The sequence below is a fragment of the Corapipo altera genome, unplaced genomic scaffold (assembly GCF_003945725.1).
Source record: "Corapipo altera isolate COAL_440 unplaced genomic scaffold, ASM394572v1 52, whole genome shotgun sequence".
NCBI classification, from domain to species: domain Eukaryota; kingdom Metazoa; phylum Chordata; class Aves; order Passeriformes; family Pipridae; genus Corapipo; species Corapipo altera.
In genome coordinates, this window is record NW_020884930.1 from 4,431,958 (window position 1) to 4,459,593 (window position 27,636).

The window sequence follows — 27,636 nt, forward strand, 5'->3', positions numbered from 1 at the left end:
CACTGTGGTCCCTTCCAACCTGACCCATTCTGTCATTCTGTGGAATGGGAACAAGAACGTCCTGACAAAGGTGAAAGAGGTAAAGGGGAGTTACTTCGGTTGTGTATCCATTCCTCTAGGCATTTTGTGTTTTCACCTTGTTACCGGTTTCCTCTCACAGGGGGGAAGTTACAAACAAGTGTTACATTAGTATGATACACCGTTCTAGAGACGAGGTACAGGAAAGCGTAATCCGGGACTCGCCGTCCTCTTGTGTCCTCCTCCTAATCTCCCAAAGGACAAACAAACCCCTGTGCAGCCCACACCCTAATCCCGGGTTTGTACCATTCCCCTCTCGCCCACCCCGCGGACGCTTCGCGTACTGCGGCGGCTGGCCCGCGGCGCTCGCCGTAGCGGTGGTGCGCGCGGTGGCCATGGCAGCGGGGGGCTGCGGTGCCGCCGCCGCCGCCGCGCTGCTCGTGGCGGTGTCGGTGGCGCTGCCTCCCGCCCGCGCCTTTTCCGTCCCGCTCCAGCGCCCCGCCGCCTGCGCCACCGACCGCTACTTCGACAGCTCCCGCCTGGCCTGCGCGCCCTGCGGAGCCCACCAGCGGCAGAGCGCCGGCGGTGAGCGAGGGGGGAGGAGGCGCTGCCCGGGCCCGGGGCCGATCGGGGCTCGGGTGGCTCCGCGCTGAATCCGACTCCCAGCAGCGGGAGGCGCAAAATCGGGGCTCACGCCGTGGCGGTGAAACGGTAGCTCTCAGGGGCGGGTCTGAAGGCAGCGAAAAGCGCCACGATACCGCAAAGACCCAAGTGGGCGCAGCACAGCTGAGATGTGTCTCAGATACAGCCCTGAGAAACGGCTTTTTAAATAAAGCCTTTTTTAATAAAGCCTTTCTTAATACTCTTTCTTTCCTCAGGCATTTGTATGATTATGAGTATTTGCGTTTTCATTGGTAAAATCTCACAGAGCCCTGAAATTATGTTCTTGAACACTTCGGTAACTTTAAACTGCTTGTTAGAGGTTGAATGTGTGAGATGTAGAGATCCTCAGGCTGTGCCCCTGTTGGTCCGAGTCCCACACGTGAGCTTGGAGCGGATACAACACACCTTGACAGTACTAGATGAAAAATCCAGATAGTCAGTCGCTTTCTTTAGGGGATAAGAGTGGGAGTTCACTGTCATATACAGACACAAATTTGAGATTAAGACCCAACAGCATCCCTCTTCAGAGCTGGTACTTGAGTGAGAAGCAGTGATGTGGATGGCTGTTTTCACAACTGCTGTGTAAAAGCTGGTCACCTCTTCGCCACCAATATGGCACCCTAAAAGAGTAATCCTATAGTTTACTTACAGAGCAAAAATACCCTGTAATCATTTTCACATCTTATAATGTGGGTGTCTAGATCCATAATTCCCCTTAGTCTGGATCTTCCTCCAAATCAGGGGCTTCAGGGAGAGAGAAATTCCAGGTGGAGGTCAAGGGTTTATTTTTTTTCCTGGAGCATCTGACTGGAGCAGTGTAGGTAGGTGACATTTAGCCTGTTCTTTGCATCATGGCTGAATTCCACTTGTCATTGCACAAGTCTGCCCATACACTCCCTCGATAACTCGTCACTGTGGATTCTGCCATCAAACAATATGCCTACAAATTTAGGTATTGTCACAGTGGAATCACAACTCATAGCTTTTCACTGACATAATCCTATTGGTCTTTTTTATAATTATGAGTAGTTCATCTCTTTGACAAATGTTTCTGTGCAACTGATCCCATGAGGATGTACTTTAAGGCTATTAAACTTTTCACGGAATTTTACGTTATTTTTACATGCACAGTCCAATAAACTTAAGTAATAATAAATACAGTTTATTAGTACATATAATCAGTTTTGGTTTGTAGTATGTGTTTCAAATTATGGTGAGAAGTCTGATAGACTGAAAAGGTTTCTAAAAAAAAAAGTTGCTGAGGACTAGCAGATGTGCACAATGATGTGCTATGAAAGTAGTGTTTCATTTCATACAACATGTTAGGTATATTCTGTTAGTTACTAAAAACCATTCAATGTAAAGTTTGATCCCCATGCACAATTTTGAAAGCTTTGCAAATTTAAAACAGCTTCACATACGACAGTTAAATTTTAAAAAACCTTTGAATATAAACATTAAACATATTTTGGTTTTAAGACTGACTTCCTGTGGAAATAGTCAAAACTGTATACAAACATATAATGCTGGTGTTGGAGAGAGAATGGGCTGAGAAAGTCACTGTGGCAAGATTTAGATGGAGAGATTATATCTGGTTTAAAAAAAGAACACAAAAAACACAAGCTCAGGATTCCTGTTGCACCTTGGTGGATCAGTCAGCCCTGTAACACTTTCCTAAAATATCTGTGTATGAATCGTAACATGGACATTTTCAAAAAGCAAGATGATTTTCATCCACATCTCGGGTGTTTTATGTGTCTGTCTAATAATCCATATTGATCTCTTGGGAACAACAGCAGTTCTTAGTATTCTGTAAAAAACAGTCAGTTTTATATATATTAAAAGTGCATTTGCTTTGTTTTTTTCAGGTAGTTCCTGTGTATGTGAGCCAGGATACAGGATGGTTTCCAGTAATGGTGGGTTCTCTGTTACTTGTGAAAAATGCCCAGAAAACATGGTGGGTATTGAACTTTTCATGCTTTACCATAATAATAATAATTTTTTAATTTTAAATTTCATCCTGACTGCAAGTTATTTTTCATTAATTTAAAATACTTTTGCGTTATGGTCTTTGCTTTGGAATTTTTAAGACCATACTTACAGGTATTTTTTTCAGTTTAGAAGTATTTGCAGTAATTCATATATTTAATATGTAGTATTTTTTCTCAATTTAGAAGTGTTTATTATTATGATTTTGCAGGCATTTTTTGATTACAAATTTGACCCTGCAGACAAAATAAGAATATTTTAAATGTTAATTTCCTTCCAATGCTTTTTCTTTCTGCTTTATGTTATCCTTGCCCACACAGCTCTGTAGAATGTCAAAGGTAGTTTTCAGTTCATAGGTATCTTATTTGATTATTTATACAAATCCTATTATTGTAATATTTAGGCTGTATCTTTGTAGCCCCAATACTTCTTTTTACTCCAAAATGAGCTGCTACTATTTTGTTACTTTAATTACAAATGTCTTTGTAGTTTGGTCAATTCTTTCTACCATTCTTGACAAATTAAGCTATAATTTTGAGCATTGAGCCAGAGACACCAGACTTAACCAGCTTTTTCCTGTCATAGTAAATAGAGAAATATTTTTTTGTAGCAAATCAGCTTTTCAGGGTGAAGCCTTCCCAAATACTTCTCTTTCTTCAATAACTATAGAACTCTTAAGAGTCCAGCTTAGTTGCCTGAGTTGGGTGTTTAATGGGTAATGGGCACTGTAGGTAATTTCTCTCTTCTTTGCATTTACTTGCTAAGTTAGACAAAGACATTGACAAATATCCTTTGGTGATTTGATCATTTGCTATTTCTTTCTCTTTCCTGCACTGGTGGTATTTGTCTTTGATCTACTGGCAAGGCTTTTGCAAAGATAAAATGATGATAGTGGAGAAGGGAGTAACATTTTGGTTTTTATCTGTAGTGCAGTTACTTCATAGTATAAAGTAAGTGTGGATGTGAACTGTTTGAATATGTACAAAATTCCATGCAATTATGTAAGCTGCTTAACTTAGAACTCCTCCATATCCATTACTTCCATGTATTTATATGCAAATATGTCTATTATTATGTTTAGTTATTTTTCTTTTTCCAGTGTAGGATGTCTATATCTCTTTTTAAACCTTCTACTTTTAACTCTTATCTTCACTGAAGAGTGTGAGCTAACAGGTTCAGAAGAGCTGAACTTCTTTTTAGTCTGTGTCTGCATAGGAATTGCTTTTGCCAGATTGTTTAGCCTTTTATTTGTCTTTGAAAGCTTCATGAATGTTATCAATGTTTTATCTGAACACATTTTCTGTAACTAATGTCTGGATAAGGCCAGTTCTTCACAGACATTGAGTGATCTATATGTTTTTGAAAATTCTAATAGTTTTACATTTTATTTCAGAGCGGAGTTACTCAGGATGGGTGGAATTGTATTACTTGCCCTAAAGGCCTGACTTTGGAAGGAAAATGTAAATGCCCCAATAATGAAATATTAGGTAAAAATGTTATGCAAGTTATGAGATGATAGTGCTTATTTTATATATTTAAGTTTACTAAGACATGCTCTTCTGTTAAATAAGAAAGGAAATTTGATGTATGTTTATATATCTGTTGCAAAAATTCAACATTCCTCTTGATCTTAATTGTCATTCCTGAAAGACAACAGATAAATCTGTACCATTGTGCATTGCAATAAAAATTACTATGTAAACATTCCAAAAATGAATACTGATGTATCACTTCCTTTAAACTTATTGGCACTGGATGGAACCATTAAAATTGGAATAAAAACAATGTTATGAAGTATATAAAGCAGAAAGGAATTATATGTAAGAGTACATGTAAGAGAACAGCCTGAGCAAGCCAAGCAAACTGCTGTGTGTTAGTATCACTGGATTTCCTGCTCCCCTGAGACACACACCTCTATCTGTGGTTTTCTATGCTGTGCTTCCCAATAACTTTGCTTCTTACTTAGTTGCAGATGAATCTCAGTAGACAGAAGAATAATTTTAATGTTAAAATTAAAACATTAATTAGTGTTTGTTGTTATTATATTTTTGTTTATTTTGCATAGTTAAAACCTAAAAACAAAGTACAGTTTTCATCAGGAGTATAAAACATAAGAGCTCTTGGGACCCCTGGTTTTCTTTATTTTCAAAGGCATGGGATGGATATAATTCTTTGAATAAGTATTTTAAATGTCCACTTTAGTTACATTTCTAACAGAGTATGTTGGAGAATCAATGTTTTCCAGATAAATAATTTTAAATTTCCTAGGAATCTGAAAAACAATGAATACCAGTCTTCTTCCTTAAACTTCATGAGAGTTACAAAATACATTCTGAGCTTTTAAAGTAAAATGTTGAGAGCAATGCTGATTCTGTAATTTAACATGCAGGAAGAACATTAGTATTGTCATTTTTTTATTATTTTATTTGGTTTGGGGTTTTTTTGTAATTAGACTTGAAATCTCTTGCTAAATGATTTAGTTGCTGGAAGATGCAGTTTTGAAACTTGAGATTTGTGACATTTGCATGAATCATTTCATGCAAATCATTTCAGATGAAGTTTAGTTATTTTTTTCCCAGTAATTTGTAAGCTTGACATTTTGAATTTTTGCTGTGCAGTGAAGTCTTGGTTTGAAATTTGGTTCAGAATTAATAGCAAAAGAACAAAAAAACTACACATGAAATGTTGCCATTTTCACTAAATTTAAACTGCATGTGCCTAGCTATACACAGTGTACACATACACACATAGTGGATATTATTTGCAAGTTGTGCTCTTGATTTTTTCAGAATAAACTCTCTGAATTTATTGTAGATCTGCACAGACACTTTATTTTTTCACACTTTTCTTAATCTGTGTGACATACTGTGAATTGTGCAATTTTATCACAGTTGCTTTTCCTTTCTACTGAAGTGGAAAGAAGCATCGATGGCATCTTGCTTAACAAAGCATTGTGCATACATTGTAATGGAAGTGAGCAGTCGTTCTCTGCTTCAGATGCATCGGGAAGTAGGTGGGTGTTCTTTGCCTTTTGTGATGATAAATTTGAACGGGTCATGCTCTGCTTAAATGGAACATTCTTGAGGAATTGTCTGAATCTTCGGGATGACAGTTTTGAAGGCAGTGAATTGGAAATCGTCAGCTCCATATCAAACTGTTTTGTGCTCACTGAAGTCCTTTTATGACCAGCGGCTTGGTTTGTTTGTCTGGCTTTATTGTTACTAGAAAGGAGGCTTTGAATTGGAAGCAGAAATAGAATTCTTATTTTGATAATTAACTATTTGGTTTGTTCTCTACTTCACTAATAGTAGAAACAAATAGGTAATAACTTTGGAATTTCAGAACTAGGGAAGCCGCTGACACTGTTATTGGGCATGCTATGTAATCAACTTTCACTAAGTAACAAATCTTATACTTAAGTGCATTTTAAGTGCATTCTTCATGTTTGTGATCCATAGGTGTGTAAGATGTGAAAAAACATTCATCCATGTAAGCAAGTCTTGTGACTGCAGCAGCCCAAACATTCTGGTAAGTAGAATGGTTATTATATTGAAGTTCAGCAGAGAAAAGTTATTTTGACAAGTGTATAAATTTCTATTTTTTTATTCTTTTATTTCTTTCAGACTGGGGGATTGTGTTTCTTTGCTCAGGAAAGTTTACCCCCAAAGGGAGTTGCAACTGTTCGTTTTGCACAGCTAGTGAGTATATTTATTCTAAAACATTTTTAAACTCTCTTCATTGTTTACTTTTAGTAAATATTTTAAATTCCAATCCTGAAAAAAAAAGGTGGTACTTTGTTGTCTGATTTGCATCAAGATAGAGTATAGGTATGGAGACCAGGCAAGCACTGTTCTAACAGGGTAAGGTTTTAAAAATTCATGGCCTCTTGGAAACTGAAAAAAAGAAGTAATTTACATGACTTCAGTATCAAAACAAGTAGCATGTGGTCTTTTGTATTAATTGTGTGCATTTAAAGCACACTCTTGTATCACAAAAAAATGCTGAAGAGTTTTTATTACTATGTAAAATTGGTATTTATGTAAAACATTTGAAAGAACATATAAGGATTGAGCTTACATCTTCAGCTTAGAGCTTATAGAAGAAAATGGACATCTCAAAAGTTTGAAATTCTGTATGAAGTTGCTGAACTCTTGAATTGGCTAATGAATGAAAATATGTTCTATGGAGAAGAATGAAGGTATTTTAGCTAATGAACTTTTGTTGTGAAATCTGCTCACAGTTAGGACCATTTTCTGAATTCAGGAAATGCTATGTGGTTAAGAAATGTATTTTACTTCCTAAATGAATGGATGTTAAAGGCTACTGCTTGAAAGAAAGTAAAAAGCAGTCTTCAGTTTTCCTGGTATCAAATAATGGTCTTGCTTCCTGAAAATGCCATTTTGTAAACAATATTTTATTGAGAATATGTCTTTTTGGTGGCTTACAGTATTTACGAACACTGTTTGGTTCAAATGTGAGCTGTTATAAAAAACAGGTTTTGAAATAATTAATTTGGTAAATTTGGTCCTGAGTTAAATTTACCAACTCAACATCTTACCTGTGATATTGCTAGTACTTGCATTGTGCAAGAAAACTTCTTTGTCCTCAAAATCCATATTGAAAGCTTAAATATTCCATCTTGTTCTGTATATTTTGTCTAATTTAGTGAAGTGAAAGAAATTATTGCGTTATGGTTGTGTTTTGAACTGATATTGTTTGACTGAGACATTTACAAAGGACAGAAAGCTCTTAGAAAAAAATAAGTAGCATCTTTTAGCTGCCTTAGTTTTCCGGACTGTTACGTTATGGATAAATTGTTGTGAACAAAGACAGTGAAAAAAAATCCTTATTTACAGGGTATAACACTGACATCTGCGTGGTTTCTGAAAAACCTGCAGTCCTCAGCCTTTGCCTGTTGGGTGAGTTTCATGAACGTTTGCAGTTTGATTTTTTCTACAGAAGTAGAACCCTCTATAAAAGCATGGCACTTTAACTTTTGGAAGTTACCTTGCTTATTTTTAAATAATATTGAGGGCAGTCAATGTTAATGCAAGTCAACAGGGCTGGAATTTTCACAAGATGAATGGGGTTAAAGAAGAAATCCCACTTTAGTCAGCAGTATGTGAACTGTCACTGAGCATATCCAGGAAGGGATCACTCATAAAATTAACTTCTTACATATTCAGTGTTGATTGGCACCTGGTCTTTACCTCGTATTTGACTTTTGGTTATTAATTTTGGTTTGTGATGTAGAAGGATCACCATAGAACCGTCCTTTTTAGTTTTGCTTTGTGTATGCAAGTGTTATTTGCCATTATGTTGCTCTGGGTGACAGTAAACATGGGTGGAAGAGTAGGTGCAGCAAGAGAATCACAGACACTTGTGAAGGGGATATGCCTCTGCCTCTTTTTTTTACCAACTCTGTTATCACACATGCTCCTTTTCCTTCTGCATTCCACTCCTCAAAATCAGATTTTAACTTCTCAAGCCCTACTTTTTCTTCCAATCTGTCACATCCCAAAGGGTTACCTGGCTTACTGGTCTCTGAAGATCACAGTAGTGGATTTGCAGAATTCCATAATACACAAGCACACAGAGCCTTTATTTCCTACATTTCCTTGTTAGAGATTACTACAAATAGCTGCAGTAAAGTGAGTATACCTACAATTAATAAACCAAGTATATGTGTGTTCCAGTGGTAGCAGCAATCAGTAGTAGCAGCAAGCATATATTTCAATATTACAATCTACTACAAAATGATCACTAGTAAAGCAGCAAATATGCTTAGGATCACTTACCTATATGCATGCCTATGTATATATATTATTCAAAATAGTACCAGTACCATACTCACTAAACCACACCCAGAAGTGGGGCCTCAAAATTGATGACAGTGAAGTTTCACTTCAAAGATGATCCACATTGCAGAGTCTGGAATCAGCCGGGCATCCCCAGCATGATCTGATAAGTTGCCTAGGAGAGCTCATAGAAAAGTTTGTATAGAGGACATTCTCTGTGTGATAGATTGAAAAAGAGAGACCACAGGCAAGGACAGAGGTCACTCTCCATTTTGGATAAAAAGTAAGTAATTTTTGTATCACAGAGACATAATGCGGTACAGGACAGCACCACCTGGAGCAGCCAATAGATGGTGGTTTATATTCTCTCAGGCTAGTTTTTATTTTTTCCAGACTGTTTTTGTGCTGTTTCATCTACAACAGTCAATAGCAGTTGCTAATTCCTACTCTTTTGGAATGTTTTCCCTCCTCTAGATTCTTTTTCATGCTTCCAGATGATAAGTTGCTGTTACAGTTCCTTGGTTTTGTGTTTATTGATGGTATCTCAGGAGGTCTGTGATGTACCAGAGACATTAGGTACCCACCTGCACTTCTCAAGGATGTTTCAGATTCCCAGGCCTAGTTCCTAGGATGACAGGTGTTCTCTCAGTCAGTGTCTCATCAGACTCTTGTTCAGTATTTTCCAGATCACCTTTGTGGCTGCTCCCATCATCATCTCATAAACACAGCTCTGAGATGTATTCTCCTACTTGTCCTATTCTTTTTCACCAACTGAGACTGTCCTCATTGCTAACATAAGTTTGTCCTGTGTGTCCTCAGGCTGCTCAGCAACTCAGAGGTGCTGCCTGAATGTAATGTGCAGCCACGGATCTGACCCAAACAAAGGGAGTAAGGAGGTGGCAAGTTAGCACTAGTGCAGTGATCACTGCACAGAGATGCCAGGCATCACCTCTGCCTAGCACTTAGCACTGGTTTGTTTGCCAAAACTGAACAAGGTATAGATACAACATAGTTTAGGAACAGCAGGATAGAAAAAGTACTAAAACTGAAAAGAAGATATTTACAATACATGCAACTATAGTTGTCAGTCTGAGCTCTTTGATGGAGTCATCTTTGTCGTATAGCCTAAGCGGTATTAAACATTTTGATTCTTACTTTGTTTTCTAAATGCAGATTTTGACATTTCTGTCACATCATCACATCATAGCTGATGCAACTAAAATAAACTGAAAAAGAGAGAGTATTGATTTTACACTGCCATCTGCAGACCTATAAAAATATGATACCTGAATACATGGGAGAAAATACTAGGTGTTTACAAAACAAAATTCCTTTTAAGTGAAAACAAGGGTTTAGGAGTGGCATCTTAAAAATAAAATTAATTTTATGATTGCCTCATCAAAAGGAAGGGTAATTAAATACTTTTGTGTGTTCTTGTGTTTCTACACTGCAGTTGTACTCAAATGTAACAGCATGCCAAGCTCTTGGAAATATGTGTGTGATGAATATGAACTCATTGAGTTCTTCAAGTACTGATGCCTGTGGTTTATTTCAATATATTTTTATCGGTACAGCAAGACTAGGCATCATTCATTCAATAGCCTACTGGTAAGTTGCCTTTTCCATAACTTTTGGTCTTTAATAGCATTTTATGAAAATTATTCTAAATGTTCTTTGATGAAAAATATTATGTTTCTTTAGAGAAAACATTGTAATTCTTTTCAGGAGGCATAATCTTCCATGGCTATATTATGGTGATCAACCAGGACTAGCATCTCAAGTGCTTGAGAAAAATCATTTCCCTACAACCTTCAGTTTTAAAGGAAGAGATAAGGTAAGTTTTGGGTAGTAGACATGGGGAAGCAGGCATTAGGAACAAGACATAATCACACAGAGAGGCTTAGATTTATTATAGTTGTGACTCTACTAAAGATATATTTTAGGCAGTCAGAGTAACAGAACTCATTGTGAGGTCTTACGGAAGAAGAAGGCGATCTTTGTGTAAAATAATGTCTAGTAAGATGATTTTACTGACACTCACACATTTGCTTTGCTTATGCTCTCATACCCACATTCTCATAAGGCCAAAATGTGCTTGCCTGAGTGGTCTAACTAGGATCAATTGTGTGACACAGAGCAGAGGATGTCAGCTATTAAGCATTTGTTGTGTCCTCAAGGTCCTGGGTTGGCAGCAATGGACTAGTAATTAGACAAATCCTAACCCCTTAGGAGTTACTAGTTGTTTTGCCACTGTCCTTTGCTTCAGTCTTGTTTACTTCAGTCTTCATAAATCTGAAGCAAAGTTGTTTTTTGTCTTTTTTCCTTGTTTGAAATACATTAATCCTTTTTTCAGTTTTCCTGGTGAGATAATTGGAAGAAGAGGGATATATGTGGTGTGCTGTAACTTTGCTGCCACCCTCCTGGGATACCAAAGTGCAGAGTCTTTTGCTGACAATTTATCTGTGCCACGGTTTTATCACAACCCATTTCTCAGCTCTGTTGCTGGGAATAGTGTTCTTCATCATTGTTATGTGGTGTTTAACCCTTTCTTTCTGTTGCTTCTGTTGTGTACACACGCATTGCTCTCCCTACTTCATTTATACCAACTGTAATATTTGTTACAAATCTCTACAAGCTGAGTTGTATCAGAGATGGATTCAGTGTATTACTCCAGGTTTTTCCTCTTCCTACAGTGAGTTAGGGAAAAAAACAAACAACAAAAGAGGTGAGAAAACCAAATCATTTCAGTGTTAACAAAGCAATATATCCATCCCTAGGAGGGATGGACTGCTACAAGTAGATTGTTAACTGGCACAGTTTTATGAAGGAATCAAATAGTAAATCAAACAGTGAAGTGATTTATTTTACAGATTCACTGTAAAAATAGAATAACTGGAATAGTTTATTCAAGTTAAGCTAATCACAGAAGGTAAGTAGTGCTAGTGATAACCTATTTGTCAATTATACTGCCAAATTTATTGAGAGTTTTCTTATTGACTCAAAAATAAAATCAGTCTTTTGCAGCCATATTCTAAAAGGCTGTGTTTTAAATTAAACAATGTTGCAATGCTGCAGTTGTTTCAACAACTAAAATACTCGTTATTCTTCCTAACACTGAAAGTCCTGGAGGCCCTTAAGGTCCAGCATAGTCTACATTAGAAATCTGCATAGATTTTTGATTAGTTCAGGGCATGTCTACCTGTGCAGAAGTTCCTTTGGAACTTTTTCCAGTGAAGCTGTAGAAGTATGGTAAAGTAGGGAGTTTTTTTGAAAAAGATAACTACCAAAACCAATATTTAAAACAAAATCAAAAGGGAAAAAATTGAAGGATTATGCTGAAAGTTTCAGGAAGCATAAAACGATGAGACAGCATTCTCTTAAAACATGTATGTCCACTTTAGGGCAATTTAATTGTTTCTTTATCTTTTTTTCATCATCAGGATGTGAAGCTGCAATTTATTGCAGCCTCGTTTGATGCAGCAGGAAACTTTCTTAAATGGCAAAGTTTGGAAGGAGGCATCTTACAGGTATGTCTCATTTTAGTTATCTTTCCTTGATACCATAACTTTCTGATTGCCTTTAGTCAAATTAATACAAAAGCCAAGAGTTTGGTTACTACACTAATGACAGTTCATAACTGTAGAGCTACATTAGGGAAAATAGCCCTTGATTCTTGATCAATGATCTCTACAAAATGAAAGGTATAAATTCATCAACGTTGCCTTCATCCATTGTACCAATATAACTTTTGAATATTGGAAAGATCTGAAAAATAATGTTTGTCACTTAGAACCAGCCATCTCTTTCTTCCTTTCAGCACAGTTACCCATGTGTGTAGTTTCTGATGAGACCTCTTTTGCTTGTTGAGAAAAGTGTGTTTTTTAGCTCTCAGTCCACATATGTTTATAGACGATTCTATGAGTATGTCCCTGTTGGATGTTGTCACCTGCTTGCAAACATTATGGGGGTAACAAGCAAATCGGTGATTTTGTCACTGTCAAAAGAGGTAGGAAACCTGATCTACTACCCCATTTTTCTTTCACTTCTCTTTTGATTTTTTGTTTGCTTATTTCTTTTGGTTTGAAACATAAAATGTACACTTTGGCCAACATCTGCCTGTCTTTTTCATAACAGAAAGTTATAAATACTTACTGGGAGGCTTTACACAGAAATGGGGAACACTGGCTAGAAGATTGACAGTACCCTTGGATATGCTACCCTCAGATTTCAGTGGTACACACAGACATTCTACTTCAGCAGTACCATGCTATATAGATAACGTGTGAAAATTACAAGTAAGCAACAAGTGAAAAGTACAGTAGTAAATTAGCTTATCAGCAAGAGAAATGGGCAGCTGCAGCACATGTTACAGAGTAGAATTTGTTTAGTAGTCTAGTGGTGATCTAAGCACTCTCAGTATTTCCCTTGGCAGGCAACAATAGAAATACTAGCAAGAACAATTGGGAATTCTCTGTCCCTTTTTCTAGGCTCTTCATGTCACTCTTGGAGTGTGTCACTTCAAATGCTGCAGTGTCTACAGAAGAGCAGCTGACATTCAGGATTTAAATAGTGACTGCTATTTTTTTTGTTACTGTCTCAGGGTGAACCGTCTTGTGTCTGCCTCTCCAGTTTTAAGGAGAACTAGTGTCTGAGAGAACAGGTTACTAAGACAATTAGTATACATAGAAAATTATACATTCTGAGGTAAATTTTAAGGTTCATTAGGGCATATTAATTTTCTAAGGCAAAGAATTTCATAGCTATCAAGAACCAATAGGAAAGGAATATCTTTTCCATTCAAAGCTTCATTTAATGTAATAGATTGTGTGTGATGATAAGACATTACAGTGCTAAAGCAGTCTCAGTGCATAATTGTAGCAATGCCCAGAATTTCAGTTTCACACTAGCAGAATTGTGGTTTATATAAATTTAGACTTGATTTTCATTTTGGGAAAATGGCTATGCCCTTCACTAAATGCCATTCAGCTGAATCTGCTGTTCTTTACAGAAAATATAAGTGTTAGAGTAAAATAAGGGAAAAAATTCTGTTACTTGCTGTGACTTTAATCCTCTGATAATGCCAGCTTGAGAGAAATAGTGTAATATGAATGTGAACTCCTTTTCTTACAGGATTCTTGAATTTAGCAGAAGCCACTAATAAAGCTTGAGGTAGCACAGTGCATTGAACATTCAGTCCCCAAAAAGATTATTCTTGCCTGTTTGGATGCTGCTGTCCACAGATTCAGTGAAACTTAAAAATTCTATGCAAGTATGAATAAGCTAAACCAACATTTTAAGAACACCAATATTATTGCAATAAATAATCATGTTTACTCTTCAAAATATTCCTTCTGTTAAAAAATAGAACAGAATATCTTTTGTGAGAACTGTGAATACATAAACTGCTTGAAGTACCTGTAAATATTTTTCATGTGAGAAAATGATAATTTTGAATCGACTTAATTATTATTATGATTTGTTCAGCTTTGTCCTGATACAGAAACTAAATTGGATGCAGCTTATACATTTGGAACAACTTACCAACAAAGTGTAAGTAAGATATAAAACACTATTCTAAATTTTGAATCAAGTTACTTGATACATCATTAGTAATTCAGTGTATATTGAAGGACATCTGCAGTTTAGCCATAAGCTGCAACATGAAATTCTTTCTTGTGAAACTGGTGCTTATTTTAATTTTTTTTGTTATTGACTAAGTGGGGTTTTTTAAATTGTTTAACTGTACATCACAAAACTTGTATATTACATAGCATGATCAAAGTAAATTAAGCTGGCATTTATATTACTGAGGTTGCTGACTTAGCAGTGGAAGAACACAATGCCTGAATTCTGACACTCATATACTTTGCATCATATCTTCTAATTTTCCTTTTGCCACCTTTGGCCAGGTTTCATACAGCAAGAAGGCAAATCCCATCAAGCCATGCCTGTGTATTATCCCTGTTAACTCTTTAATGTGTGCCCTGATTTTAGTGAATTCAATACAGAGAGAAGGACGAACAGATGACTCATCAGAGGAAAGAGGTTCTTTAGTTGTCTCAACTATGGAAAAAAGCTATTGGAGTTTTCACACCTGACTAAACAGCAGGAAGGAAAGAGGGGATAGAGTAGTTGAGTTAGTGTATACTTATATGCTAAATTCAGTCAGCCCCAGACATGGTTCTGCCAACAATAAAGTTTCATTAATTTTTGTCATTTAACGTGTTAAATGGGGAGGTGATATAGTCTCTTTGGCAGGGTGTGGTGAAAGAAACATATTTATTTTTATAAAACTCCCTATGTGTGCACACCATCTCATACCTATATATTAATACTGTTTATCAACTTATCTACATTCAAAACCATTACCCATATTATGTGTTGCAGTGTAAAAATACATAAACTCTGGCTGCTACTTGAGTAATGTGAAAGTTTGGTAGGGTAATACAAAGCTTTAGTCTGTGAAATCTAAAGTGTTTACCAAATAACATTGACAAGTGTTAAATATTTTAACTCTTCCATATTGTTTAACCTTGTTTAATCCATATTTCAGTATTTCAGACAGAATGAAAACATTTTCTATTTACGATCATTGAACTAGTCAAGTATGATTATTTTTTTTCTGATCTTTAAAATGTTACGTATTTGATATATTGAGTTTGTAGAACCTGTTAAGTATTACTAACAGTTAGTATTACTGGGTTTGAATATATACACCAATAAATAATAACCTACTGAGTATTTTTTAATGTAACTATTTTCCTGGGTTGCAATACTTTTTTTTTTCTTTCCTGCAGCTTTGGAGAAAACATGGTTGACATGTTAAATGAGTATTTAAAGACTGCCTGGTTATTCATATATGCACCTACTTTCATATTTAATTTCTTCACACGGTCATGGTGGTTGAGGTAGTCAGGGACCTCAGGAGGTCGTCTTGTCCACTCCCCTGCTCAAGCAGGGCCACCTAGAGCAGGTTGCCCGATACCATGTCCAGATAGCTTTTGACACTGTTTCCCACAGCATTTTCATGGAGTAACTGGCTGTTCATGTCTTGGATAGGTATACTCTTTGCTGGATGAAAAACTGGCTGGATGGCTGGGCCCAGAGAGTGGTGGTGAATGGAACTAAATCCAGTTGGTGGCCAGGGGTTCCCCAGGGCTCAGTATTTATTGATGATCTGGATGAAGGGATCGAGGGCACCCTCAGCAAGTTTGCAGATGACACCATGTTGGATATGGGGTGTTGATCTCCTGGAGGGTTGGGAGGCTCTGCAGAGGGATGTGGACAGGCTGAATCAGTGTGCTGAGGACAATGGTATGAGATTCAACAAACCAAAGTGCCACGTCCTTCATTTGAGTCACAACTCCATGCAGCGCTCAGGCTTGGGGAAGTGGCTGGAAAGTTCCCTCTTAGAAAAGATGTTTGACAGCTGGCTGAACATGAGCCAGCAGTGTGCCCAGGTGGGCAAGAAGGCCAGTGGCCTATATCAGAAACAGTGTGGCCAGCAGGACGAAGGCAGTGATTGTCTCCCTGTACTCGGCACTAGTGAGGCTGCACCTGGAGTGCTGTGTCCAGTTCTGGGCTCATCCCTGCAAAAAAGACATTGGAGTATTGGAGCAAGTCCAGAGAAGGGCAACAAAGCTGGTGAAGGGTCTGGAGCACCAGTCTCGTGAGGAACAGTTGAGGGAACTGGGTTGTTTAGCCTGGAGAAAGGGAGGCTCAGGGGGGACCTTGATGATTCTGTGACTCTGTCTTCTGTGAAAAAGTGGGACAGATTGCACAATAGTTTTGTAGGGAATGAATCTGCAACTCGATAAAATAATTAAATCGCTAAAGTGATCTTTTTATTTTAACATTTTTTCTTGTAGTGCAAAATTTCAGTTTCTAAGATTTTATTGGATTTTGCTAATCCAGTCTTTTATGACCTGTTCCTTGAATATAATGACGACAATGGACAACAACATCTTTGGGATGTACCAGTTTTAAATTTGAATCTTCAATACAATGAAAAGTTTGTTAATCAAGGTAAGACTATCACAGTAACATTTCTTTGAATTTAAGTAATCTGAATAACTTTAAATAGAAATAATTTACATTCATTACTATTACTAAGTTGTTTTAAAGATACCACAACACACCACAACTTGTTTCCATTTAAAGAATTTAATATTTTGTGGGCAAGTTCTGATAGTTTAAGTATAAGCTTTGGTCACATGCAGTGTTCCCATTGATACTATGCACAAATAAAATAATCTCATTTAATTGTGTATTTGTTTAAGTTGAAAATAAACAATTTTATATCCTCAATAGTTCTATGTGTTATACAGTTATATGTGTCATTTCTAGTAGATGTCTTTTTGTGTTGAATTATCTGTGTGAAACTGTCATGTTTTTTCAAAGGTAGTAATATGAACAACTGGCTTTTGACTCGTCGATTTTTTTTGGTGGATACGCTTAGTGGAAAAGAGACTGACTTGGGAAAACCACCAAGGGTAATTCGGATTGCTAGCGAAATAGCAATAAGGTGATTCATTCATATAATATATAGTACATAGAAAATAAAGCCAATATTGCACAGTCTGCATTTTATTGTCTCAAAAGAAAGTTGTTTTATTATGTCTAATATATAATATGTGCTTCTTTCTCCATTGCCTACGTGGAAATGGCATGAATTTCCATAGGTTGTTCTGATGAGTGAGTGAGAAAACATTGACTAATGGTATAGGTACAGCAGATCAGACCATGTTAGCAGGCATTCGGTCACCTTTTAGAAGCAAGCAGGTGTCATCTGGAAAGACCTAAAAGCTCTGTTAATTCTTTTTCATTGTGTGTTTTGCTGACTATACAAGGATGTATAGTTATACTCCGTATTCTTTTTTTGCAGTATTTTTACAACCTGTTGCCTATTCTGTTATACAAGCCAGAATAGGCTTGTAGTCATTTAACTGAAAATGTTAGACTGCATATTAGGCTCATTACTGATGGTTAATCTAAGTTGGAATATATTTTGAAAGAAACTTTTTTTTCTTCTTTATGTGATGTAATGTCTTCTGAGATGACTGCCAAGAAATTGGTATCTTCCTTTTCTTTCAGTTCTCTTTCAACTTATCAGTTAAAAGATTGCTGAGTAGCTCTGAGTACTGACCCATACAAGTAATAATCTTCTCAGAATCACAGAAAATACCAAGTTGAAAGGGACCCACAAGATCATCGAGTCCAACTCCTGGCCCTGCACAGGGCCATCCCCAAGAGATTAATTGACTCGATTTACCAAGAATTACATATTACATCATTTCAAAAGATAAGGATTAGTTTATGTATCTTAGAAGAACACCCTTCCATCCCCTTCAAGAAAAGGATAATGCCAGAAATTCAAAATACACATAAGAAAGGTCAATCTGTAATGTTTTGAGAAAAGTTACTTTATGGAATTGGCTTGAGTTACAGCTATCCTAATGTCAGCAGGCAGGTAAAGGTCATTTCAGGTATTTTCTTACAAATGAACAATCCTTCCTTCCCAGCTTTTTCTTTTTATATATTTGTGTACATGCCTTTGTACACTCCAATTGCTTTTAAAATGTGAAGTGGGTTTGAAACTCACATTTTATTGATCAGATTGTTCTGTTCTCTTAGTATTTTCTTATTAGTACAAGTTTCAATGAATGCTTTTGAAGCACTCATTCATTTAATCATACTCTGTGTTTCTGCAGTATTCGTCTGGTATCCCACATGCAGAGAGGAACTATCTACCCTCCTCTAATTACTCTTGCTTACACAGATGTGCTTGTCCAAAACCCTGAAATCCAGAGTGTGATGGTGAGATCTTTGTGCTATCTTAATCAAATTGATTTGGTAATCATACTTTTAGGTCTGTTGGAAATTCCAGTTTTCCAGTTGAGTGAACATTTTGAGGCAGTTTCTAATTCTGCTCTTAAGTTTTCACTAAAACTTAAGCCTTTTAAACAAAGTGGTTAAAAGCATTCTCTTTTTAATTTATATTGAGTCTTTTTTAACTTAAAATAATTAGAGTTTGAAGTTGGTTGTATAATGCTAAATTAGGCTACAGTTCAAATAAAATTATATGCACAGAAAATAACGGGAAAAGTATTCTTTATGCAGGACACTGAAAGCAATAATTTATGCAAGGAAATGAGTTTTTGTTTAAAGCAATGCACTAAGAGGAGGTTGTCATGGCACAAACATTTCAGGTCACCTATAGTTTAATTTAAAATAAAAGTGTGAAAACTACCACTGTCTGTAATAGTTGTAGCATTTCAGAATTTTTATGCATATTTACTTTTTGCATCTTAATACTCAGGTTTCATTCTCAGTCAATTATGAGATGGATCAGTCAGAGGCTCGGATTCAGACTGATGTAAGTTGCAATTCCCTTTAATTTCTTGATTTAATGAATTATTAACTTCTATTTTTTGCTTTCTAAAAAATATCTCAAATAATTTTTCATTATTTTCAGGTCGCATTGGGTGTGTTGGGTGGGCTCGCAGTGCTATGGTCCCTTCTCAAGACTGCAGGCTGGAAGAGGCGTACAGGAAGCTCTATAATTGACTTGCAGGTATAAACAGCTGGCAACCTCAAAGGGGACATTTCTTGCCCCCTTTAATGAGACCTTGCTATGATTCCCTGTGACTATAAGTATTCTGTTTCTTAAGCTAACTGAAATAATTTCTAGCCCAGCTGCGTAGAGCTTTGCCCGGGAGTTAGGTTCACTTCAGCAAATAGGTTTTTGCATTTTTTTTGATTCTGATGTTGTCATTCAGAATATGCTGTTGGTAAAAATAAAGGTATTTACAGAGCTGTTCTGATCAGTTGAGTGGACTTAGTGTTCAGATTAATTCTTTTTTGGACAAAGACTAGCATTTAGAAGTTTCAGACAGTGAATATACCATAAATATATGACCACAGTAGAAAAGCTTTGTTCAAGGCTCCTTTTCAGTATTAGAGTTTCTTGTGTGAGCTGCATAACATTTTATATGAATGTATATATGCATCACTTAATTAGCTTTACAGATCTCTACAGTGTGTTTTTATAATTGCAGACAGTTTTCAAGTTCTTACTGTTTTATGCTGGAGACCTTGCCAACGTTTTCTTTATCATCACAGTGGGCACAGGGATTTATTGGCTTGTATTCTTCAAAGTAAGTGTTCTTCCAGATTTGAGTGCTACGAAAACCTATTAATGTTACATATATTTTTACATGAAGATTAATTTTCTTTTTTTTTTTTCCTTTCTGGTCAGACTATTGAGGCAAGTTCTATATCATATTCTGTTTTGTGTGCTTAAATTTTGTGTTCACCTGTTTCTTTTCCTTAGGATTCATTGTACTTGCAGTCTGCTTAATAGTCACTTAAACTATTTTACACATTTTAAATGATTTCACATTAAATATTGATCTTTTTCTGCAAAAGCTTACTCACTTTTAAGCACTTACTGTGTTTTTACATATGCCATGTGCAATGTTTCAATATAACTTCTCAATTATAGGCTCAGCAGTTTGTCTCTGTCCTTTTACCGCTTCCATCTCAAGAAGAAGATTTTGTTACGTACGTAGCATGTGCATTTAGTTTAAAGGTAAATATTTTTTTCCTCACCATTAAATACATGTTAACATGCTTCTGCATATTTTAATTAAGCTTGGTTTTAAACATCTTGTACAGTTCATTTTATTAATGTATAGACATAAACAATTATGTTCTTATAATAATTAAATAATTTTCCCGTAGAAATTTATTTTGTGGAGTCGTAATAGGGAAACAAATGTCTAAAGAAGATTGTCTATGAAAAATCATTCTTTCAAGGATAAAAGGTCTAAAGAAACCCAAATAAAATCGCATCATATCAAGAAGAAAGTGCTTTCTTTTGAAGCAGAATATAAATGCTGTCAGTTCCTGATTAAAAAGAAGATGGATTCAAATAACATATTCAAATATTTAGAATTCAGAGATCATTGTTCTGTCTTCATGGGACATGCAAATATTGTATTAGTTGTGGATATTATATGGAATTCTATTGGAATTCATAATACAGGTTAATATGTTATGAGGAAACAGGTTTTTAGAATTTGTTACTTTGCTGTATTTTGTTTGTAATTTTGGACATCATCACATGACTTATCATTATTCCAAGCTTTTAAATTAAAAAAAAATATCGAAAGTTGGTAATAACGTCGCTGTCTCAAGTATAGTCAAGACATTATTTGTTATGTTTAATGAATTCAATGATTGTTTCTTCATCTTTCATGCTATTGCTGTCCTTACTTCTTATATTTCTCCTTTTTATTTTTCCTTAGGCTCTGCAATTCTTACAGTTGCTGATTTCACAACTTACTGTAGATATTTTCTTTATTGACTGGGAAAGACCTAAAGGCAAAGTTCTTAAGGCAGTTGAAGGTAACTCAAACTGTGTTTGTTTGTATAAACAGCTTTGGTTAAATTCTGGTATTACTCTCAAGTATTAAATTTCAGAGCTTTATTGTATGTACTCTTTTTAGGTGAAGGTGTTATTAAAAGTGCTGCTGCACCTGTGAGCATATGGAGGACATATTTTATAGCAAATGAATGGAATGAGATTCAGACAGTGAGGAAGATAAATCCCCTCTTTCAAGTGCTTGCAGTTCTTTTTTTTTTGGAGGTAGTATAACTACTATGATGAATATTGTTGTTGTTGTTGCTATTTATTTTTTATGATTCACAACCAGAGTGTAACTTGAGAGTCTGGTTTTTAATTCTTGCATTCCCTGAGGTAGCAGTGGATCACCTTCAAGTTCACTTGAAAACATGTAACTTAGTGAAATAGTTACTTTAACGCATTTTTTTATTTTATATGTATGGATAGATCATTGCAATATTTGACTAAGGAAGACTTAAAAAAACCCCAACCTTTAAATACCCTAAACACCCTTATTAGTTTTAATTGGCTGGGGGTTTTTTTAAGGTAATGAGTTACCCTAAATGGCTTAAGAGACTGATAAATCTGTGTACACACTCAATTCTTTATTTGCCTACTAGCTCCCTCCCTTCAAAGCTTACAGCTTTGTTTCTGGTTTCCTTCCTGGTCGTTTGCTACAGTGCCCTTTTATAATGCAGGAAGTTCCATTCCTGATGGCAGTATGCCTTCAGTCACAGCTTCAGGGTATGTGAGAAATTGTGCTTTACCTTTTAAAAAACATTTTGGTTTGCTTCTTCTGTAGTTTAATAATTACTTCTATTTTGGGGAAGTATTCTTAAAGCATGTGGCTATAAGTTGTTTATGTGAGGTTCTTCTACATATGTTTAATACTTTTACTCAATTTTATACTTCTGTTTTTAAATTTTTCTTTTAAATTAAATAAAATTAAATAATATTAAATAATATTAAATACAATAAAATTAAATACAGCAAAAAACCCCAAACTTTCCTCATTCAATACATCAACATTTTTGCTGTTGGTACCTACAGGCCAGGAGCAGCTTAGGTGCCTTGTTACAAGAAAAGAATGGTAGACAAGAGAGCACGTATTCTTATCATGCTCTTCAACTACCTGAAGAGAGGTTGTAGTGAGGTGGTGTCAGTCTCTTCTCCCAGGTAATAATCAGTAGGACATGAGGAAATGATCATGAGGAAATGGTCAACCCTCCGCAACTGTATTTCTGGTGCAGCTTCAGTTTTGAATGATTTTCACCAGTTAAGTGCTTCAAGACATAATGGTCGTCTCATCTTTTTATTGTGGACTTTTTCCAGATTTTTGGTTTAAAATAGATTCAGCCATACAGATAGTGGAGGGTAAATATATTTCTATTCAATAGAAACAAAAAAAAGAGTTTCTTATAGTTGCAAAACACATGAAAAATTTGTTCTAACACTGGAATATATAGGACCAAAGAGCTGAAATTTGACAGAAATAATATCCCTATGCAGTCCAACAGTAGAATCTTGTGGAGTTTTTCGGTAAAAACCAATGTTGACTTTTTGTGAGATTTAGCTGCATATGTTTTTAATTTATGTATCAACACATATATGTACAGTTTATGTTTGTAATGTTTCTCAGTAGTGACACTGGATCGCACAATTGAGCTCTATCATAGTGAAAATGCTACTATTCCCAGGTGCAGTTTTCCTAATTTTTTTCTTACTTCCTGCTATGATGGGAACAACAGGATCCTAATTAGTACTATTCATTGCCTCTTTTTGTTATATGGACCTTCTTACCTCTTCAGGTGGTAGGATTTTCAAACCTGGCTTTAATGGATGCTTCTTCCAGTCTTACAAGAAGCAGTGAGAGCTACGTAGCTCCTTGGAGCCGCATTTTAAGATTTGGTGTGTCTGTTGCACTCTGGATAGCCATTGCCATCCTACAGGTATGTGAAACACATGACATACTGAATTACCATTTTCAGACTGGTTCTTGGAAGCTAGAATATATCACTAGGACAATCATGCAGTTTATCATAGCACTGGGTGCATTCTTAACTTTTTGTTTAGTTGTTTTAGCATAGTACACCTTTTGGACTCAAAATGAACCTTCTGAGGTAGAGACATCTTACTTCATAGTCAAAATTTTAAATTTCTCAAAGATGCGAATTTATGCAACTACTTTGTTTTATTTTAAACAACTTTCAAGGATCTCACAAGTTCAAAATGAAAAGCAGGTTATTGCTACAACTTTACTTCTTAGAAGAAGTATGTTAATCCCATTTCATAAAGGTCAATCCTTCTGACAGACTACAGAATTCTGTCATTTTTAAGTGTTAAACTGTGAAATTAATTGCTTAATGAAGTCAAATCTGGTGAACTAATACAAGAAAATTTGGTTGATTTATTTCAGGTTATATTTTTTTCTGTGTTTTATGAAAGATTTGTTGAAGATAAGATCAGCCAATTTGTTGACTTGTGTTGCGTGAGCAATGTAAGTATTTCTTTGTGCCGGTTGTACAGTGACATTTTAAATTGAATAATACGTAAGATAGTTTTAAGAATATTAAATAATATTTATTCTGTTAGTTTAATCAGATATTACTAGCTAACAGCCAAAGTCAATGTTTCTTTCGGCTCACTTTATTGGTGAACTCTGCAAGATTTCAGTTAAATTTTAATTTGAAAAGGGTTCTGGAACCATAGGTTTAACTTTATGGCTCAGTGGAATTAAGTAATGATCCTTGCTGTTGATAAACTAAACTTGAAGCTAGTGTGTGTTTTAGCTACATATAGATAAAACTGATCAGTAAAAGAGTTACTAAATATTTTTCTCCCATGTTTATTTTGGTACTTACCTACTTTGTATATATAGAAGGGCTGGCTGGTCTGGCTGATCTTCATTGTGAATTCAAAAGTTCAAAAATAAAATTATAACTGTTAATTAAAGTATTCTGCTCTTCCCCTACCTCTTAGATTTCAGTGTTTCTCTTGTCACACAACTGCTTTGGTTATTATATCCATGGTCGCTCAGTGCATGGACACGCAGATACCAATATGGAAGAAATGAATACGAACCTAAAGAGAGAAGCAGTAAGTAAAATTATTAAAGTTTACACCTGCTCTGGTTATTTATCTTACATAAAAACCCTCAGATCTTTGCATTGTGGAACTGCAGTTGTGCATTCCGTTACACCAACTTATGTTAGGCACACAATAGCAGGTGTTGATATGTAAATTTATGACTCAATAGTTGTTTTAACTAGCTGTTCATCTTCTTCACTATCTCCTCTCATTACTTCTTCAGACTTCAAAGATATGAAATTCCCGTTTCTCTAAAAAGTCTTATTTCATGTATTTAAGAACCTTCTTTTTTAATATTCAAGATTTTCATAAGATCATGGCCACATTCAAAAAGTTGCATACCAAAAAGGTTTCATAAAGACACAAATCTGGAAAACTCCTAATAAAGAAGCATCTACTCCACCAATAAATTCTTTTATTCCATCTCTTCTACTATGGTGATATAACTTCTTCTTTACAGAAATTAATTTCTACAAGTATTTTTTCTAGTTTGTCGTATGTCGTATCTTTGGTGCAAGATCAGGTAAATGTAAAATGTCTAATATATGTTCAGAGATTTTGCACTAAATGCCATGATATCTTGCATCTTTTTAGTGACAACTAAGAAGAAAGTACCTTAGACAAAGGGTATTGCTATTTTAGTGATAATTGACAGAAAAAAACCATAACCATGTGAAAATTAAATCTCAAACACTGAAATATAGAGTAACCTTTTAATAATGTTTTTGACTTGTGTGTTCCAATAATTTTTTTCCTAAACACTTATTGTAATATAATTTTAGGGTAAACAGGGGTTGTCAAATTTTTCAGTTTTTGGGAGTTTCTGACATTTTTTTCAATGTGACCCGGAAAACATATGGAAAAAGTAAGGAATCCAAAACAAACAACCAAAAAAGGCAGGACGAGTATAGAAAAAAATAATAAACCTAAAACAAAGGTCTTCCGAGTGAATATTAGAAGATATATTAAAAGGTAATGAACTGAACACAGTTGAAAAGAGGAATATGACTTTGTGACAGCAGGGGTCAGGATTTTATGTCTTAAGAAAATGTTGCTGTACTAGAAACAAGAGTGCAATGGATTCAAATACTTAGAGTTATTAAGTGCTATGTATATATGAAAGAGAGGAGATGAAAAGCTTTTGACTTGTTTTGGGTCTATGAATGACATTGATAATGTTAATTTATAATTGCTTTGATTGTATAGGAAAATCTGTGTAGTCAGAGAGGTTTGTTACCGAACACAGATGGGCAGACATTTCAGATTTCCATTTCAAGAAAAATGCGACTGCACTATGACTGGATTCATGAAACCCTAACAAGAGTAAGTGAGATACTGGTATTCGTTAAATGTTGTTTAAAATATGTAATTTTTCTGCTGGAGTCATAGTCATGTTATATTTCAGAAACGTGGTCCTGCAAGGCTTTTGGAGTCATCTGCAAATACCTTCGAACAAAGCACAAGGGCATACAACACCATGAACAAATTTCTTGGTTCTTTTATTGATCACGTATGTATATTGACATTACTATATTAAGGAAAATATCACTACACTAAGTAGAGACTAAAAACTGTAAATCTGAAAGACAGCAAGACTGCTCTTAAAAACAAAAAACCCTTTTTTGTTATGTATTTATTTTTGTCTTGGAATAGACCAGTGCTTTTTGTTCATTCATAAAGGTCTAAGTAGCTGTGCCTCACTTTGTAGAAAGCACTTTTTCTTTGAAATCATGAAACAAGAAATATTGTTTTTCTTTTTCTTATAGGTTCATAAAGAAATGGATTATATTGTTAAAGATAAGTTGCTGCTTGAACGGATTCTTGGCATGGAGTTCATGGAACCAATAGAGAAAAGTATTTTTTATAATGGTAAAAATATTTGTGGTATTTGTGCTATTTTAAGTGTCTAGGTTTCTGTGTAGATTTCTTTCTCAGGATTTACAATCTAAACTGGACTTTACAGCAGGAGGGATCATTAAATGACCCCTTGTGAGGGGTCTCTGTATTTAAGAGAAGTTCTTTAGGTTACAGAAATCCTATTTATAATTTACTGTTTATCTGCGATGTTTTCTCTTTTAGGCAACTGAAAGGATACAGTTCATACTCATAAGCATTGATAGAAATATATTGTTTGATATATTGTTTGTTGAGACTCTCATGGTTCCCAGAAGTTCAGATATAAATCAGGATTTCATGGTAGTAGGACATATGCAATTTTTAATGAAAATACACTGTTTCCAATCAAACTTGTATTGGACATTTTTCTGAAAAAGTAGTAAGAGGGGAAAGAATATGTTTTCTGTAATTGCTTAAGTGTTCTTTTTTAGAAATGGTGCTTTTTGATAAGATAAAGAAGTGGATAAATGGTCCAGAGCACTTTGGCTATGAAAAAGGTATTTTAAGCTTAAAAGACCCATTTTTTTGGGCACTGTTAACCAATAAATAAAGATAATGCTAAGCTCTGAACCTCCTCCTAAGTAAGGCTTTAAGCATATGTTTTTATTATTTTGTTGAGTTGGGGCCAGAGCTAACAGTTGCTAGAAGTTTCAGGGACAAGACAGTTACATCTGTTTGTTGTTTAAAACTACCTTTTTAAACAATCTGAGATTTCAGGAGGGAATAGAGTTGCGTGTGGTAGGCAGGTTTTTCCTGTTGTTTTCCACCAGTATTACACCATTTTATAAGTGAAAAGGTTTGTGTTATTTTTCAATAGAAGGACACAATTAGCTCTATGTTGCCACAGAATATCATTAACTAGCTATGGCTCTGAGTTCCCTTTTTCTTACCAGCTTTCTCAGCATGGACTGAAGAACTTCACAAACTTGCAACTCACAGCAATAGTAATTTTTCAAAAAATATTTTTTTTTTGTAGATGAAGGACACTCTTTCATTGATGTTCTCTACTATGGAAATGAAACAACGCTGCTCATTTTCGATATCCTGTTTTTCTCCGTTGTGGATCTGGCTTCCCAAAGTTTTGTTTTAGCAGCTATTCTGACATATTTGCAACAAGAGGTAAATTTCAACTTAAGAACAAAGTAATATTTTTTTAAATATGGGTCACCTTGGCAGTTTATACAGTTAACTTGATAATTTAAGCAGTAAATTAGCAGTATGCAGTGACAGAAGATTATACTGAGAACTTATAAAATAGTTTTTGATTTTTTTTTTGTCAGATAGGCTTTTTGTCAAATAGGCTTTTGTTCACATGGTTGTCATGAATAAAGAGGTTACAAATAATTTTCAATAGAAAACAAAAATATCTGTTAAAATTAATCACACATAATTCTATCATAATTTAGGGTGGAAAGGTAGTAGAAAATGTTTCAGAAATGCTAACGTTAAGCACCTATTTCACTCATATTATTTACAATTTAAAGATAATACAAGGTTATTATTTTATGTTTGATACTGAAACATACTGTTTTAAGTATTTCCTCATTCATACGTGTTTTCTAAAATGTTCTTAGATATTTAGGTTTATCCGTAATACACTTGGGCAGAAGAATTTGGCATCCAAAACCTTGGTGGATGAAAGATTTCTCATTTAATTAAGAAGATGAAAAACTTCGTTGAGGAATTAATTGTGGAAATTATGTCCATGATCGAAGCATCTCTGATCTGCAGATTAATTGTAGAGCACTTTTCAATAATAATAATGTAATGGGTTTGAAA

General features: G+C 35.3%; 1 protein-coding gene across 1 annotated transcript; it reads left to right on the top strand.

Annotated features, from left to right (window-relative positions):
- Positions 1-449: 449 nt before the first annotated feature.
- TMEM67 (transmembrane protein 67) lies at positions 450-27,636 on the top strand. The gene is made up of 28 exons (XM_027659152.1): positions 450-603; positions 2,550-2,638; positions 4,064-4,157; positions 5,584-5,683; positions 6,129-6,198; positions 6,294-6,368; positions 7,527-7,589; positions 9,922-10,076; positions 10,194-10,302; positions 11,909-11,995; positions 13,953-14,018; positions 16,337-16,493; positions 16,869-16,992; positions 18,179-18,284; positions 18,787-18,843; positions 18,943-19,041; positions 19,526-19,624; positions 19,972-20,058; positions 20,777-20,876; positions 20,978-21,117; positions 22,683-22,823; positions 23,291-23,371; positions 23,854-23,970; positions 25,168-25,284; positions 25,367-25,471; positions 25,728-25,830; positions 26,834-26,976; positions 27,432-27,636. The coding sequence occupies exons 2-28, from the start codon at positions 2,582-2,584 to the stop codon at positions 27,510-27,512; spliced, it is 2,733 nt and encodes a 910-aa protein (XP_027514953.1). The 5' UTR covers positions 450-603; positions 2,550-2,581; the 3' UTR covers positions 27,513-27,636.